Below are 18,280 nucleotides of genomic sequence, written 5' to 3' on the forward strand. Positions count from 1 at the left end.
ACTTGCTTTGCATTGCTGAATTATTATCGGTGATGACGGCCTTTGTACTTGTAGAGTAAGATGCAGAGCTCGGTTGGCTACGCCAGACCACCGAGCAACTCCGAGAGGAGAAGGCGAAGGAGTCAGGGCGAGCAGACAAACTGGCCGTGGAGCTGAACGGTGCGTACTTCTTGGTCGGAGTAATTTCCTTGCCTGGTGGAACCTTGTAATGCTTGCAGACTACCATCGGAGGGTTAAGGCGTAGTTTGATATGCTGGAACAGGAGGCCAGGACCCAAAGCTTCTGTATATCCTTAACGCATGTTGGCTATTTTATGTTGGTGATGACGGAGACCTTGTCGGCGTTGGGCTTGATGCCACGGGCACTGACAATGTGGCCCAGCAGTATACCGGATGGAACTCCAAAGATGCACTTTGAAGGGTTCAGCTTCCATCGGTACCTTTTTAGCTTGGCGAACATTTCCTCGAGGTCGGTGATAAGATTGTCGGCGGTCTTAGACTTGACGACCACATCATCGATGTAAGCCTCGACGTTGCAACCGATCTGTTGATCGAGGCACATCTGGATGGCCCTTTGATAGGTCACCCCGGCGTTCTTGAGTCCGAGGATATGGTGGTGTAGCAGTATGCACCGAAGGACGTGATGAACGACGTCTTGATCTGGTCTTCTTCCTTGAGGAAAATCTGGTAATAGCCGAAGTAACAGTCGAGGAAGGAGAGCAGTTTGCTGCCGGCAGTGGAGTCTACAACCTCATCTATCCGAGGCAGACCAAAGGGGTCTTTAGGGCAGTGTTTGTTAAGATCAGTGTAATCAACACACATTCTACATTCTTTATTCTTTTTTTGAACGAGAACAGGGTTTACTAACCACTCAGGATGATACACTTCTTTTATGAATCCGGCAGCTAGGAGCCGTTTTATTTCTACCCTAATAGCCTCCTTCTTGTCTGGCGCTAATCGGTGGAGTTTCTGCTTGATCGGTTTGGCGGTCGGCGAGACATTCAAGGAGTGCTTGATCTTCTCCCATGGTACCCCCGGCATGTCTGTAGGTTTCCAAGCAAACACATCAGTGTTGGCACGCAGGAAGAAGACGAGCGCGCTGACTAAGGAGCACCAAAGGTTAGGGCGTACGACGAATAGGGAGCCAAGGCGTCCCTCGAGGATGCCATGGACCAGCTAGATAAAGCGCGCAACGTTGCCCTCCTCCGCTCGGCCAGGTACCAGCAAGCATTACGTGGGTACCACAATCGTCGAGTGAGGGGTCAGGCCTTCAACGTCAGGGACCTGGTGCTCCGCCTTGTCCAGAGCAACAAGAACTGTTACAAGATCTCTCCACCGTGGGAGGGACCATATGTCGTCACGGAGGTGCTCCGACCAAGCACCTATAAGCTCAAGACCATCGATGACGAAGTCTTCATCAATGCCTGGAATATCAATTAGCTACCTCGCTTTTACCCTTAATATATGCACACTTTCTTTTATTAGTTTTGCTGTCGACTCCCCGATCTTTAGTGACACCTGACCCCAGCAACGACAAGGGGTCGGACCTCACTCGGGGGCTAATAAGAGCATATCTATCCTGTAGACATTCTCTACACCTGACCCTTTCTCACAATGAGACCTAGAAATAAGGGTTGAGGAAATGAACACTGAGTAAAACTGGTCGGACTGCAAGAAACCCACGCCCAACGGCTATGGCGTTTTTGCTCACCAATGTGATCAGAGTTTGTTCACCGGCACCCCGAGCTTTACGGCCTCAATGACAGAAAGGGTCGGAACACACTAACTTTTTAATACAAAAAGGGGAGAAGAGCTAAAAAGTTGTTTGGCCATAACGAAATTTAAGAGCTTCTCCATTTATTACAAGTTCGTCGCCTGGCTTATCTGCCTAACTAATTTCTTGGACGGGATGATCTCATCCTCTATCTCCGTAGGTAAGTCCTATGCCAGCGGGTCACATAAGTCGATCGGACAGCTTGGCCGCTGCCGAGAGATGGGTAAGGAGCAGTAGGATTCCTCATGTAGGTTATGCTGACTCTGTCATGAACGACAGACTCGGATTCCACTCGGACATGTCCGGTAAGAGCTCTCCGAACCCGTCACTCGAGCCATCAAGGTAAGTCCTATGCTAGCAGGTCACCCAAGTCAATCGGATGGCTCGGACCGCTACTAAGAGAAGGGTCATCTCTAAGTGTCACCCGACCCTAGCAATGGCAAGAGATCGGGCCTCACCCAAGGGCTGGCAAGTGCATCTATTCGGTAGACATTCTCTATGCCTGACCCCTTTCTCACGCTAAAACATAAACACAAGGTGTGCAGAAACAACCACTGAGTAAAACTGTTCGAACTGCAAGAAACCTACGCCCTAGCGGTTACGGTGTTTTTGCTCACCAACGTGATCAGAGTTTTTGTCCCCGTACCCCGAGCTTTAGCCTTAGCCTTCCCAGGAAGGATTTGGAGGGGCCCACCTGTGGAATCTCCATCGAGGAGAGGCCAGCAGGTCACCCATGTCAATCGGATGGCTCAAGCTACTGCCGAGAGACAAGTAGGGAGCAGCAGGATGCCCTATGCGGGTTATGCCGACTCTATCACGAACGATGGACCCGGATTTCACATGAACATATCTGGTAAGAGCTCTCTGAACCCATCACTCGAGCCATGGAGGTAACTTTACCAACCCCTACTTTACTTCTCTAGTGCATGAGCATTCATTTTCATGCATGCATTCATACATTCATCTCATACATCCAAGCATCGCATATGCAATTATTACGCCACAACGCTTCGCGTCGCGTCACGAAGCGGTAGTCGTCTCATTCAATATTAACGGCGATCGACCAAGGTTCAAAGGCTAGCCCACGAAGGGCTTGAGGCCACCTCATGTCAAACAGAGCTAGGGGAGAAAATAAAGATGAGCTCCAACGGCCTTTGCCTGACCTGCTCAAGAGCGGACAGGGTCATCTCGACCTTCTTGTTCGATCCTAACCTTGAGCCAAGCCCACAAAATCTCCATCGAGGGGAGGCTAATGGGCCACCTAAGTCGGTCTCCAGAATGACCTAGGCATCTGCCGGGAGGCGGGTTAAGGAGCAGTGGAATGCCATATGAGGGCTATGCCGACCCCGTCATGAACAATGGACCCGGATTCCACTGGGACATACCCGTTAGCGAGCTCGCCGAGCGCGACACTTGAGCCATCAAGGGTAGTGTCGTTAGCTCAACCCCTCTAGTTGAGAAAATTACAGACGGGGCGACACATAAAACTCGGTCGACCCCTACCGAGCCCAACCGGACTCGAGCGCTCGAGCCACTCGACCCCAACTCGGGAATCTGACCGACCGAGGTTTGAAGGCCGGCCCACGAAGGGCTCGAGGCCACCTCATGTCAAATAGAGCCAGGGGAGAAAATACAGATGAGCCCTAGCGGCCTTTGCCTGACCCACTCAAAAGCAGATAGGGTCATCTCAACCTTCTCATTCGATCCTAACCTCAAGCCATGCCCATAGAATCTCCATCGAGGGGAGGCCAACGGGCCACCTGAGTCAGTCTCCGAAACGACTCGGGCATCTGCCAGGAGGCGGATTAAGGAGCAGTGGAATGCCACATGAGGGCTATGCCGACCCCATCACGAACAACGGACCCAGATTCCACTCGGACATGCCCGTTAGTGAGCTCACCGAGCGCGTCACTCGAGCCATCGAGGCAAGTGACGTTAGCTCAACCCCTCCGGTTGTGAAAACCGCGGACAGGGTGACGATCACAAAGATGAGACGACCCTCGATCGGACCCCCGCTACGCGTGAGGGCTCGAGGAAAGTTGGACTCACAAGGAGACCGAATGTGTGGTCGTAGAACGATGGCTCAGATCCTAGGGAGGGGGTATGTACAAAAACTAAGAATAACATTTCTAAAACAAGAGACGCCCCTCCTACTAGTTTCGCTATCCTCTCCTCGATCTTTAGTGACACCTGACCTCAGCAACGGCAAGGGGTCGGGTCTCACTCGAGGGCTAATAAGGGTATATATATACCCTTTCTAAAACAATCACCGTGCCTGACCCCTTTCTCATGTTAAAAAACCTAGTGGCAAGGTTTGCAGAAACTAACAACTGAGTAAGGCTGGTCGGACTACAAGAAACCCATGCCCTAGCAGCTATGGCGCTCTTGCTTACCAGCATAATCAAAGTTTTCTGCCTACACCTCGAACTCTATGGTCTTAACAAACGGAAGGGTCAGAACGCATTAACCCCTTTTCACACATAAAAAGAGAGAAAGAACAAACTTGTTCAACCGAAATAAAAGAACAGACTTGTTCAAATAAAACACAAAGGTTGGAAAGTTGTCTGATTATTACAAAAATGATCGTCCTACCTATTTAACTGACTAGCCCCTTCAGGGGAGAACTATGCCTTCTATCCTATCCGTCAGGTCCTACGAAAGGGGAGCCACCTCCATTTCCATCTCATCTAGCTCGTGGACTTCATAACTGGGCGTGTGGCCATGGCTCATTGCCTCCAGATCGATGCTATCCCCATAATGAGAACGAGCAATTGTGAAGGACTGATTGACCCTAGCACAGAGGGCATTCCTCTTGAGCTGGCACACCCGAGTCGTGATCTCGACAGCATGAGCCTTGAGCGAGCTGGTGCCCTCCGACCACACCACCTCAAGGTTGTTGCAGACCACTCTGAGGGCGGTGCTCTGGATACGAGCTTATCACTCTTCGCCTAAAGATTTCTCCTCACCTCGACGAGATCCACGGCCATACCGGCAGAAATGCTCTTAGCCTCCAGCTTCTGGGTCATCGCGCTTTCGAGCTCGGCCTAGAGGGAGCTGACCTTCTACTATGCATCGTCGTGCTCTTTGGCAGGCCTAGTCATGCTCTCGAAAAGCCTAGTCGCGCTCCTCGAGAGCCACGTTGCGTTCCGAGCGGAGCCTCTCCGTGGTTTGGATTAGTTCATCACGAGCATTGCGCAGCCAAGCGACCACCACAACATCTAGGCTCGCTCTCTTCTCTAGAGTCACGAGCTTCTCCTCGGCCCCTAGCTTCAGATCCCTCTCCTTCTCAACTTTGCCCAAAAGGTCAAGGATCCGCTGGCGGGTTTTGGTGTCCTTCTAGAGCAACTCATCCCGCTCCTTCCTGACCCTAGCGGCTTCTTCATCATCCTTCCATGACCTCACCGGCAGGACCTCGAACGCCTTCTCGACCTCTTCAGCATCCTGACGAGCCTCGGCCACCCACGACTGAAGATTAGCCGCCTCCTCGATAAGGGGAGTCAGCTTGGCCACCCTCTGTTGGGCGGCAACAAGCTGAGCTGTCACCTCCTCGCGTACCCATGCCTCCTCGATGAGGCGGTCCTAGGTTTCCTTCTATTGACGAAGGAACTGAGATTTCCCCTAGCTACGAGCTATGAGGGACTATAGAAAGACGATGGTCAGGATACAAAAAGTATATAAAGGAAGATAAGAGCAAGAAGCAGGACCAAACAATACCCGACCGGAGGGTACAACAACATCGTGCAATGCGCCCATAGCATGGTTCAGGGCTTCAAGCACGGACGCGATCCCTACATCGAGGCTCTCTCGCTCCATGCTCTCTGCAGCATCATCGAGGGTCAAAAGCGTCGATGTTGGATCCTGCGGATCTGCCCACTAGAGCAGGGGCTCGCCCCGTGCGGGGAGCCACTGCCCACCGATGTTAGGGCCAGGGATGACTCCCTGCCGGCTCCAAGCACAGCCGACCCCTCTCGCCATGACATCCCCGTCAGGACGCCCCCTCCGGCGATGGAAGGGGTTAGCGGTGTGGACGCCAACCTCTCTTCCAGCACCATGACTACCGGGGACCCCTCGGCCATGTCCCCCTTCGTCTAGCCGGTGCCAGGCACCGTCGCTTGGGCCATCGATGGCATGGGTCACGCCGGTGCCTTAGGCGCCGCTGCTATCTCACCCGGCTGTGCACCGTCTGTCATGGCCGCCGCCACCTCCACCTGCGTTAGCGGGGTCACGACCGGCTACGTCGCGCCAGCCACGGTCGGCAGCCTCGTTCGCCCTACCGTTAGTAGCGGTATCGCGGCCATCACCGACTACTCCACAACCTCCAAGGGTGCCCCTTGAGTGCCCGTGTCCACCCATCTTGCCGAGGGCATAGGCGCCACAGTGGGTGGCACTCGATCGACCGACGATGCGGTCACACTAGCGCCGCTCCCACCCAAAATGGGCATGACACTAGCCGACGGCTACCGCCTCGATTGGAGGGCGATGCTCTTCTTAGGCACCAAAGAATTGCACTGCATGCCGATGCTGCAAGGGACGAAAAACATGAGTCACGATGAAATCCGATTAAAACAGAAAAAATAGAGGAACTGATAACTCACCTAGGCGCTGTCGGGCGGCAGATGTGTTTGGGGGGTGAACCCCTTGACCCTCGCTCTGCCTTATCAAGACAAGGCCGTTTCAAGCCCGTCCCCTGCTCCTAGGCAGAGGGGCTCCCTCCCCTTGGCTCTTGAGGCACGACGGTGGAGCCGCCCACCTTCGTTGGCACCTCGGGCACGACGGCAGAGCCGCCCACCTCTATTGGCTCCTGGGGCAGGCCGATAGTATCCCCGCCTCTGCCAGTTCCTAGGGGGCACCGACGGTATGGCCCGCCTCTGTAGGCTCCCCAGACGTGCCCTCCCCTCCATGGAACGAGAAGGGTCCCAAAGCCTACAAGGACGAACCAACGCCTGTCAGCGCATCCTCATTCTCGAGGTTGTCCCACTCGATATCGTCAGCTACCATCTCTTCCCCCTCCATCACCTTGTCGTCGTCACCGTCATCATCGTCATCATCATCGTCGGTGTTCTCCCCTCATTCCCACGCCTGCAGCTTCCGCTGCTTCTTCCTCTTCTTGTCCTCCTTCGCCTTCCTCAGCCTCTCGCCCTCGGAGCGATTCACCGTCCTCACGGCTAAATCCCTCACCAGCGCCACCGGGTGGTCCGTGAGGATGAGATCCCTCGGCTAGTCTTGACCCTCTCAAAGTTAGTATCACGGGGTCAGGAAATCAATTAAAGAGAAGGCAAGAGAAAGGGAAACTTACAAAGACGACGTAGCCTGGCTCCGGCCGCATTGGAGGATGCCCCGGCACTGGGTTGACGAAGTCGAGGGTGGCACCCGTGTTGTCCCACAAAGGCTCCATCGCCTCCTTGATGCGTTGCGCAATCTCGAAATTGGGGAGCTTTCCCTCGGCGAGTGTCGTTCCGTCGAACGACGCCTCAGGCATCATCACGTATAGTGGGAGCACGCACGTCATCAACGGCGCCACCCTCCTTGCGTGGTAAGCCCCGATGATGCCCAACCCCTTCAGGTTGTTCTCCTTTAGGATGTGGATGGCGGCGATGTGGTCTCGGATCTTCTTCTTGTCCTTCTCCAGGACGCCCCACTTCCTCCACTGCTCTAGGGCCTCTTTGATCAGGCGCCTGGTGAACTCCAGCAGAGGGGTGACGGCGTCATTCTTGAGGTAGAACCACTGTAAGTGCCACCTCTTGTTGGACGTCGAGAACCACATGGACAAGTACTCACCGACCCGATTGTTTCGAAGTTGGATGCCGGTGCACCCCATCAGCATGTGCAGCTCCTGCCTACCGCTTTTCTCCCTCTTCTTCTAGAGGTTGACGGCGAAGAAATGCCTCCACAAGTTGAAGTAGGGGCTGATCCCCAGGAATCCCTCGCACAGCGTGACGAATGCCGCCATGTGCTAGATCCCGTTGTGATTGAGATGCTACAGCTCAATCTTATAGTAGTATAGCAGCCCCCGAAGGAATTTGTGGGTGGGGCTCGTAAGCCCATGCTCATGGAAGTGGGCGAACGACACCACGTAGCCGTCGGGCGGTGACGACAAATCCTCATCGTCGGGTAGCAACCACTCCTCGGCTGAGGTCCGCGCGCGAAGAAGACCGCGATGGACGAGGCCCTCCATGCGCTGGAAGGTGATGTCGGAATGTCACCATGGATCCATTGGAGGTGGAGGCGGATGGATGCGGGCTCAACGGCGGCGATGGCGTGGCTGCGGAGGCAAGGATGAAACATATGGAACCCGAAGGGCTAACCCTTTGGTTTTATAGGGGCGATGGGTGTGAGGAAACCAACCGTCCGCCTAGATCTCTGCGCCTACCACGACCTGTCACCACGACTCGTCGCAGGGCGTGTGCACGCAACCTATGGCCTTCCCCTCGAAAAATGCGCCGGACGTTTTGCCTCCCCGAACGGGCCATGACCCATCACAGGTAAAAGGGATACAGAGCTGAAAAGGCTCCTATGGCTCGTCTAGGCCTAGGAGTTCGAAGGTTAGCCCACCTATGGATTCAACAACCACTCCGGGCACCTTTAGAGTGAGGGGTGGAAAGGGACGAGCCCGCTTGCGGCCAGAACCTGAGCGCATGAGTACAGCGGGCATCTCGGCCCACGTTCGAGTCTTGGCCAGATACGATCCATGGTTTTTCCTTGAAGAAAGGCAGAAAGCCCTCGGGACCGGTCGAACGGACCATAAAACTATATGGATTGACTGCTGAGAATCTAGAGTTGGTCACCAGTTGACCCAAGCCGAACCCCCACGAACGGGATGCCGGGGCCCCATTCGGACTAGCCTGTTAACAGCTTACCGAGCGCCATGATTCGTCCGTTAAGGAAAATCGTGGCACGCCTTAGCCCCTCCGTTTTATCGAAAAAAATGTTTGATGGAAAACGATCACAAAGACGAGCTAACCCTCAGCTGGACCTCTGCTACGGGCAGGGGCTCGAGGAAAGTTGGACTCGCAAGGAGACCAAACGTGTAGTCGTAGAACATAGGGGTCAGAATAAGGAAAGACCTTTTCCGACCCACAAAATCTCATGGCTATACCCTCGAGGGGTTCGATCTCGATGAAAGGGAGTCACCGTCCCCAGGTCATGCCGTGGGTGACAAAAGAAGGCCAAGGCCCTCAGAGTCCTCCTATTCGGAAAAGCCTCCGAAGGAGTATTCTACTCCTCCACAGGCTCAGAGGCTACTATCGGGGACCAATACTAGGGTACCCGAAGAGGAAGAGCTAATGACCATCAACATTGATTCATCCGAGCAATCAAGAGCGCGACTATAGCTCCAACCGACCTCTAGGCGCGCAAGCTCCGCATCACCCGACCCTGAGGCCACAGGCTCCACGTCGCCCGACCCTCGGCTCCATGCTCCGCCTCGCTCGACCCCGAGGCCACGGGCTCCGCCTCGCCCAACCTCAAGGCCACGGGCTTCGTCTCGCCCGACCCTTGGGTTTGCGCTCTACCTCGCCCGACCCTGAGGCCGCAGGCTCCGCCTCGCCTGATCTCTGGGGACGGGCTCCGCCTCGCCCGACCCCGAGGTCGTGGGCTCTGTCTCGCCCGATGGAGACCCATACCGCCGCCAACCACTCCAGGTCTAAGCGTATAGGCCTAGGTCAAAACTCTGACACAAAGGAAGAGACTGGCATGCCCCGATGTAACCCATGGCCACGACGGGCCATACCTAAGGATTCACATCAGGAACAGCGTCGGGCATACTAGTGCTGTTCTGCCTAACCCCCGTACGGACGTTGACATGCGCGTCAGCTCACCACGAAGTCCGCTGGGATGGAATGGAACGCCATGACCGACAGATGATGCCTACGCATGGCACCAGTGACGGACATGGCCGCGACGTGGAGCTATCCCTGTTGACATCTACAGGGTCGGCAGGACCCGCATGAAGGAGAAGAAGGACCCGGCGATCCTGAAGGACTTCTTCTCCCTCTCATTCTTCTTTTTTCCTCCGCTATAACCCGTGCTTTCCCTTGGCCTATAAAAGGGAAAGTAGGGCATCCCATGAGGGGGATCGACCCATCGAGGACCGATCCGATCTGATCCCAAACCGATCAGATCCAGATACACACAAGAGCAGCAATTGAGCTCTCAGCACCCTTTCACTAGAGACTTGGGCGATGTCCCTCTCTCGCCTATTTGTAACACCTACTACAAACTTTTAGTGCTAGTAACATGAGCAGCAGCGACGAACTGGACGTAGGGACTTTCTGCCCGAACCAGTATAAACCTCGTGTCCTCTAAGCACACCATCCGAGCCAGACACGCAATACTAGAAATTTACTCATCGGTGGTAACTCGAAACACCGACAGCCCCTCGCCAACCTACTTATGGTAATATCATCTCTGGTTCTCCATTCGGTAGGTTTTGGTCCTTCTACCATGTAGTGAATCTTTGCTTGTGCTGTTTCATGACCCAGTCGTCTGTGCGGCCATTATTCTCCTCTCTAATGATAGCCAAGTGTTCATTAATATACGGTTCCATTAGTTCTGTACTCTGCATGACACTGTAATGTGCTCGACTCACTTCTTTGTAATCCTCGTCGATGAACACTTTTCTCCCCCTGGTGCCCTTCCCAGCCAGCCTACCCTTGTGACGAGAATCGGATTTACCAATCCCTTTCTGCCCTTTTAGGTACTTTTGACAGCACTCAACGACTTCTTCAGCACTGTAGCCCTCTATCATAGAGCCCTCTAGGCATGCTCGATTATGCACATATCGGTTAAGAATCGACATGAACCGCTCGTAGGACCACATTTCATGCACGCAGCAAGGGCCCAACGCCTCTATTTGATGAACCATGTGAATCATGAGATGTGGCATTATATCGAAAAAAGCAGGAGGTAAACACATCTCAAGCTGGTTTTGGGTCTCCACCACAAATTCATGTAGGTCACTCAACTCTTTTTTACTGATCGTCTTCTGTGAGATCTATGAAAAGAAGTAGCACATGCGGGTGATGGCCATTTTCAAAAAACTCTAGATTTATAATCCTGATTGCAATAGGTAGGAACAATGTCAGCATGACATGCCAAGGCCCTAGGTGGTCTTCCAGCTGTGACTGGACCTTCCTAGCAGACTGTTTCAAACTTCGATATTAGATAAAAGGTATACAACCGAACTAAAAGCGGCGCAGCAACCTACAGAGTTGGACGTCTCTGCTGCTGCCTGCACGACCCTACTCCATCATCCGAGAAGAGCGCTCTTCTACCAGCCCTGTTGTTGGTCACTGGGAACAACTCGTCCAGAGCTGGCTCGGCGTACATGTTTCACTATTGGCCATCAGATTTGCAATAGAGGGCTGAGATTGATCCTCATCATGGTATTCGTAGGGATAACGTGACATGGCTCAATCTTGTTCTCTGGTGCAATTTGATGACTAATAATGAGAAAATATGGCAATGCACACTAATAAGGACTTCCCGAATTCAGATAGTGGCAACCAGGCTTATCATAAAAGGAAAATCTCACTGGGCATATGGTTGGCTATGCCATACATTTGGCAGCAATACGAAGAGATGAATCATACGCATATATAGAAATCAGATGCACGACATAAGCAGACATACTGAATAGGTCATGTTCCCACAAGTAGAAAGGGCCACGGTTATTTTGTCACATTATTTTGGCACTGCACTTGCAAGCGATGGACCAAGTCTTCAGCTGCTAGTAATGTTCCTCAGGAACTCGCTCTCATCTCCTATTTAACTCACTCATCGACGAATCATAGGCATCACTAGTCGTCAATCAATCTCACGCCATGGCTTCTTATCTGCTCTTATCCCAGCTAGTACTATGTAGTTACCGTTGTATTGCTCTTGCAGTAGCTGCAGGTCATCAGCAACGCAAATTTACGGTAGTGCCGCCAGCCTTCGTACAGCCATCATCAGAAGCAGAAGCATCATGTTCTACACCAAGAGGTATTGGATCGATCAAATAGTATACAAAGCCCAGATTTCTATGTTACAACACTAATCCAATCCAATGTCCATTCTCTTTGCAGGGACTCCACACGCAAACCGCGTCTCTGTGCCACTAGCGCACCGGAACGGGCCGTGCTCGCCAGTTCAGACCAAAACAGAGCTGTCCGGCGCCGAAATGCTTCGCCAAGATCGTGAGCGCACGGAGTACATCATCAGGAGGGCCTCAAGGTCAAGAAGCAAGAGACTGCAGGACAATGGCGTGGTGAGCGTGCCGACACAGCTGGGCTCATCCTACGACTCGCAGCAGTACGTTGCCACCGTGGGCTTTGGCACGCCGGCCGTGCCGCAGACCATGTTAGACACCGGCAGCTCACTGACATGGGTGCAGTGCAAGCCGTGCAACTCCAGCCAGTGCTATCCCCAGAGGCTCCCTCTGTTCGATCCCAGCACCTCTTCCTCCTACTCCCCTTTTCCCTGCGACTCACAGGAGTGCAGGGACCTGGCCGCCGGCACCGACGGCGATGGCTGCACCGGCGACTGGTATTGCGCCTACCAGCTTCACTACGGCAGCGGCGCGACCCCGACCGGGTCTACAGCAGCGACGCGTTGACGCTCGGTCCCGGAGCTGTCGTCGAGCGCTTTCACTTCGGCTGCGGCCACGACCAGGAGGCCAAGTTCGACATGGCCGAGGGCGTGCTAGGCCTTGGCCGCCTGCCGCAGTCGCTCGCGTGGCAGGCGTCCGCGCCGCACGGCGGCGGCGTGTTCTCGCATTGCCTCCCGCCGACGGGGAGCTCCACGGGGTTCATGGCCCTCGGCGCGCCCAACGACACGTCGGGCTTCGTGTTCACGCCGGCCGTGTTCCGGGAGGGCGTGATCACGGACTCGGGCACGATGATATCGCTGCTTCAGGAGACGGCCTACGAGGCGCTGCGAACCGCGTTCCGGAGCGCCATGGCGGAGTACCCGCTCGCGCCGCCAGTGGGACGCCTCGACACGTGCTACAATTTCACGGGCTACGATAGTGTCACCGTGCCGACCGTGTCGCTGATATTCAGGGGCGGCGCCACCGTCCACCTCGACGCCTCTTCCGGGGTCCTCCTGGATGGCTGCCTCGCGCTCTGGTCGTCTACAGGGGACGAATACACTGGTCTCATCGGAAGCGTTTCTCAGCGAACCATCGAGGTTCTATACGACATGCCAGGTGGAAAAGTTGGGTTCCGGACGGGCGCTTGCTGACTGGAGTAACTGTTGGTCCACGTTGCTTGGCGTCATGTGGTCTTGGACACTCCTGTTTCTGTATTTTTTATTGAAATACCCCCTCTGTTCCAAATTATCGAACGAGGGACTACTAATTTTCTTGGTTATACAAGAGGTTACTGGGCTGGAAGCTTGAAGCACTAAACATGACAGAATGTAAGCCTGTTTGGCACAATATTTTGGTTGCTTGCACAAGAAAGGCTCGGTACAAGAAATATTCTGAGAAGAAAGAATATGCAGCTTCAGTCCTTTGATTGTGTTCTCTGTAATGATTCTTGTGAGGAAACTGTAGAACATCCGTTCCTGTTTTGCCAATTTGCTAAATCGTGCTGGAGCCTTATTGGGATTATAATGCCAAGCTCGTTGGAACCCCTACAGGTTTTGGAAAGCTTCAGAGCTCAGCTCAGGGTCTCCTTTTTCATGGAGGTCATCATCATCAGTGGCGGAGCGTGAAGAGAATTCAAGAGGGGGCTAACAGTGTTCAACTTTTCTCTTATGTGCAAATCTCCATTACTTGCTAAGTATCGTCTTTTATCATCCTTAAGAAATTTCAATTCCCAAGGGGGGGGCCATGGCCCACTATGGCCTACATGTAGCTCCGCCACTGATCATCATTATGTGCTGGAGCATTTGGTTAGTCTCACCTTTAGAGGAGAAGCAGCCTCGTTGGATCGCTGCAAACACTACTTCAAAGAGGTCTTTGGCTTGGTTATCCTTCGCGCGAAAAAGAAGCACTTCCACTATATCTCTGTATGGCTAGAGCAATTTGTGTAATCTGCCTTATTTTCCTTCTTTCCATTTATGTTTCTTGAGCTTTCTCTTGCTGGTGTCTTTAATATATCTTAGTAGGAATTAGCCTTCAATCCCTCCTGTTTTCTAAAAAAAAAAATCAAGATTATTGAAAACGAAGATGCAAATTTTTATGTGTTTGAAGTTGTTTTAATGCAATACGACAGTTCTTTCTTTTCAGGAACGTAAGTTTCATTTTATTTTTAAAAAATCATATGAATTCATATTTCGCCATTGATATTTGGACAAACATTTCAAAAATTCATTTCTTGGCCAAATAATCCTAAAACGATGAGCTGGGAATTGACACATCCGAATAGACAATAAGTTTAAACATAAAAATATTAGCGGAATTTTCATAGAGTAGTTTTATTGATTCGGTGATTTTTAGCCTAAATTGTATTTTTCTATGATTTCGAAACGATTATATGAATTACTTTATAGATAAAGAAACATTCAGAAATGATGGCCTCTTGCATTCGAACTCTAGTCTACTCCTCTATTCTAAATCATAAATCTATTTTGGAATTCACATGGTCTTCAATATACATTTTGAGAACTGAACAACTTATCCTCGCTGAAATACCAACAAATATTGACCTTGGCCTTCACTACCTTGATTTCTTCACTTGCAGAGGTGAAATCCAAACCTTTGCAAACTCTATGCAACTAACTACAACTTTGGGTGCACGGGGCAAGGCCTAACTGTCAAGAAGGCTTCACCTCTAAGATTAACACATGATTCACCAAATGATTGATAAAATCCACAAGAGCTCGAGGATGAGATTGCTCTTTCTTGTTCTTAATCAGCCAATCTCTCAACCCGACTATCTAGATGCCACAAGAATTAAATAATCCTCACAAAAGGGTAAGGGGAGAGATTCTTTGGCCTTTAGAGAGCTGTGTTTTCATGGTTAGAATGATCTCTAAGAGATGGATTGAGGGCATATACATACCCAACCCCTAAAACTAATCGTCCAATCACTTTTTTGCACTGGCTCGTAATTTTTGGCCAACAAATAATTTCAAACAAAGAAATTAAATCAGCCTGAGCACTCGGTCCATAAATTGGCCCGGGAATTGAAAAACCCAAAATTTCTTAGAACTTCTAGAAGAAGTCGGCTAAAACAACCAACTTTTCACCCCAAATTCGGATATCAATGATTTTGGAATCTACGGAAAGCCTATTTGGAGGGTATCCACCCCACTAAAAACAAGGTCCAAATGTAAGTGTTGTGACAAGTGCTTCTCTCAAGTTAACACCATACAAGGTTTGTTTAGTTTAAGCATTAACACATTAAATGTTGCACCCGTCTTGATAGTACATCATACCTACAATCAAGATCAAAGATTAAAATCTATTTCAACCTGTTGATTGAGCTTGCATGATTCTAATTCGTATGCCATTTCGTCATTATATATCATAATGTTTTATGCTGACTCAAATCCTACATGGACTAAGACTCAAGAGAAGTGTGCATTAGAACTTCTAATTCTTTTACAATTTGAATAAGAATCCTACCAAGCATAAGATTCCTACTTGAATGTATGGAGGCCTTGGAGGGGACTATATAAAGAAGTGGACCGAGGCCATAGAAATCAACCAAGCCAACACAAGGGTCTCATTCAAGGCTTGTAAAGAGCAATTGGGAGTGCTCAAGATGATTAGGCTAGACAATTTTATTGCACTACATTCTTGTATAGGTCAAGAATCATATAGTCCTAGAGGGGCAAGTATGGTTCTGAGAGAGACAATCACTTATACTTTGTCGGAGTTGTGCTTATAGAATTTACAGTGGACTTCTGCACATAACTAGGGGTATCAGATCATAACACTTTACAAGGGTCACAACCAACTTTATCTCAATCCTTGAGCAAATCCTCCTTGAGTTTGTGACTTGAACTATTTCAACACATAAGAGTTCAATGCATGGCTTCATGTTACTTTAACTATTGATCCAACAATGATTTTATACCTGGTATTAGATGACTTATCATGACTGGCTTAGTGTAACAGAACCGACCAATTATACGAAATTAAGTAAGAAAATCATCCGCCAGAGCAGACGATTTAGCAAACTTAAGCCCGTATAACCCGGTAGTCCGTGAAATCACGAAGGATTTCAAACCAACTTCCATTCCAGCCAAGATCGTAATAAGTTTAGCGGTCACCATCACATATTACATAAAAGTTTGCATCTCAGATACATCAGAGTTTAAACATAGTTATTACAAAATAAGTTCGAATAAAAGTAGCGGAAGCCATTTGTTTAAACCACACACACACTCACACGGAGTTCAAATACAGTGTCAGCAAATGATCATCTCCAACAAAAGCATCAGACGAGACGTAAGGGATGACCATGCCCATGGTCCTAAGCATCACCCATCGCAGGATAAAGGCAGTTGATACAGTAGCCGTAATACATCTGCCCATCTACAACAAGTGGGAATAAAACCCTGAGTACGAGAAGATACTCAGCTAGACTTACCCGACATAACCAAAAATAAGTGACACCAAGGATTATGAAGGGCTTTATAGTAGGGTAGCTGACTCATTTGCAAAAAGAAGCATTTTTAGCATTTCAAGACCCTTTTCAAAAGCATTATTGTCAAGTTAATTGTTATTAACCTGTCGACTAGGTTTGCACCTATACTAGAGCAAACATGTGATTAAGCAGATAATGATAACCAATGATCATTAAACAACTTCCATACTGTCATATTCATTATAACTGTCCAAGTGTTCCATCAACATTTACTACGATGAAGTAACTCAAGTCAAGTGCTCACTATCCAGGAGCGATGACGATTCGAATCGATTCCTAACCAGCTGGTGATTTATTCCTTACACAAACCTCACTCACCCGCTAAAGTGAGATATTGATCACCGAGTCAACTATCCAGGAGTCTCGAGTTTGCCAGGAACCACATGTACCCAGGGGCCGACCGACTGCACTTTGGTCTTATCATCTCGCCCCCATGTCCTACCACACCTGCTCCGGCACAGTGCGCTGCGGGCAATCTACTCGGCCCGAATAATCTCCTAGCTTCACGGTCAGAAGGTACTTTATCCGGCCAGCTAAATGTAAGGCATGCGTTCAACATGACTCGAGGCCCAACAACGGTCGGTCCTTAATCGACACAGACGAAAAGCACTACAGTCCAAAACTCTGTAAGTCTCCGTCCGGTCTCAACTTCATTTAACACTTAGTTATACCATGACTTCATAGTCATCCAAGTAGATCTAGGGAACCACCTATAGCTCGCAGGTGACAGGAAATCACCCGACTTCTACCGGTCTAAGCCAGCTAAGCATTGACTCGACTGCGGATACCAGGGTAACAAGGATATAGTATAATAAAGGTAGACAAGGTATAATGCAGCAACGGTTGTAAACAACTCCTGAACGTAATGCATCAATTAAAGTAAAGCATTTAATTAATATTTGCAAACCGGGAGAAAATGCTCCGGGGCTTGCCTCTCTCGAAGGAGCTCGGGCGGGGATCGGGGCACTCTGGAAGTTCCTCAACATCCTCCTCGTCGGCTTCGGGCACTTTCTGCGGCTGCACCTCGAGCTGCTCCTCGGGCTCCTCGGGTATGATGACTGGGTTCTCGGTTTGCGATCCTGTATGATGCAATGTGCGTAAGTGCTTATACAATCGGTGCATCGAATGAGATGAATACAATGGATATGTTTGAATGCAAGGTAGTCAACATCATCCAAGAACATATACTACAAGCACATGTCATCTACTGCATTCTCTTCTACTACTAATATTCTAAATCAACACATCTTATTAAATTCTTCAAAGATACACCAAAGCTTTACTAATTTCTTAATCACACAAAAAGCAACACTTAATTAAACCCTAATTAATAATAGGTTTGAATAGCAACATCTATTTTTATTGCTTAGAAAAATCTTAGAAAATTACTACAGCACAGTACTACCCTAAATAGTCTACTATCAGATTTTCATGGTATTTGAATAAGTGGATTAGCCTACACAAAAATAACAAGCTATGGCATGATTATGAACATGAAAATACTTTGTACTGCGAAAAGTGTCAAACAACAGAGTTAGCATTTTTTCTATGTTCTTCATAGCATACAATTACTGTACAAAAATTATCACATGCATGTTTTATACAAAGTTTGCTCTCTAGCTAAAATAACAAAAATCAGCCATTAAAGGTACTTGAACTGCACCTCAAAATTTTTCTACAGTACATGCATGACCCATATTTTTTCTAGGAAGTACATTACATAAGAAGATTAACAAACATAGAATCATATTTTTCTGAAGCCCATAGATTTTTCTACACATTTTTCAAGTTATCAGCAATATCCATGATTAAATAAAGTCCTACAGAAAAGTATCCCAAAAATGACATGCAATAATTTTCCCAAGTAGATCTGGTGATAAGGAACCTAGAAAAATTTGTTTCAACAGATTTGGAGCAAATTTGAGTAT

At 49.8% G+C, this 18,280-nt stretch overlaps 2 protein-coding genes and 1 long non-coding RNA gene across 3 annotated transcripts; all 3 read left to right on the top strand.

Annotated features, from left to right (window-relative positions):
- The first annotated feature begins 52 nt into the window (after positions 1 to 52).
- On the top strand, positions 53 to 11,888 carry LOC136528954 (uncharacterized). The gene is made up of 3 exons (XR_010777166.1): positions 53 to 159; positions 11,659 to 11,754; positions 11,838 to 11,888. It is a non-coding gene; the product is annotated as an uncharacterized lncRNA (long non-coding RNA).
- A 44-nt stretch (positions 11,889 to 11,932) lies between these two features.
- On the top strand, positions 11,933 to 12,367 carry LOC136526002 (aspartyl protease family protein At5g10770-like). Its single transcript, XM_066518805.1, has one exon. The coding sequence runs from the start codon at positions 11,933 to 11,935 to the stop codon at positions 12,365 to 12,367; it is 435 nt and encodes a 144-aa protein (XP_066374902.1).
- A 71-nt stretch (positions 12,368 to 12,438) lies between these two features.
- LOC136526003 (aspartyl protease family protein At5g10770-like) lies at positions 12,439 to 12,993 on the top strand. The gene has a single exon (XM_066518806.1). It carries the CDS (start codon positions 12,439 to 12,441, stop codon positions 12,991 to 12,993), a length of 555 nt encoding a protein of 184 aa, XP_066374903.1.
- The last annotated feature ends 5,287 nt before the right edge of the window (positions 12,994 to 18,280 follow it).

Source organism: Miscanthus floridulus, chromosome 19, assembly GCF_019320115.1.
Source record: "Miscanthus floridulus cultivar M001 chromosome 19, ASM1932011v1, whole genome shotgun sequence".
Classification (NCBI taxonomy): Eukaryota; Viridiplantae; Streptophyta; class Magnoliopsida; order Poales; family Poaceae; genus Miscanthus; species Miscanthus floridulus.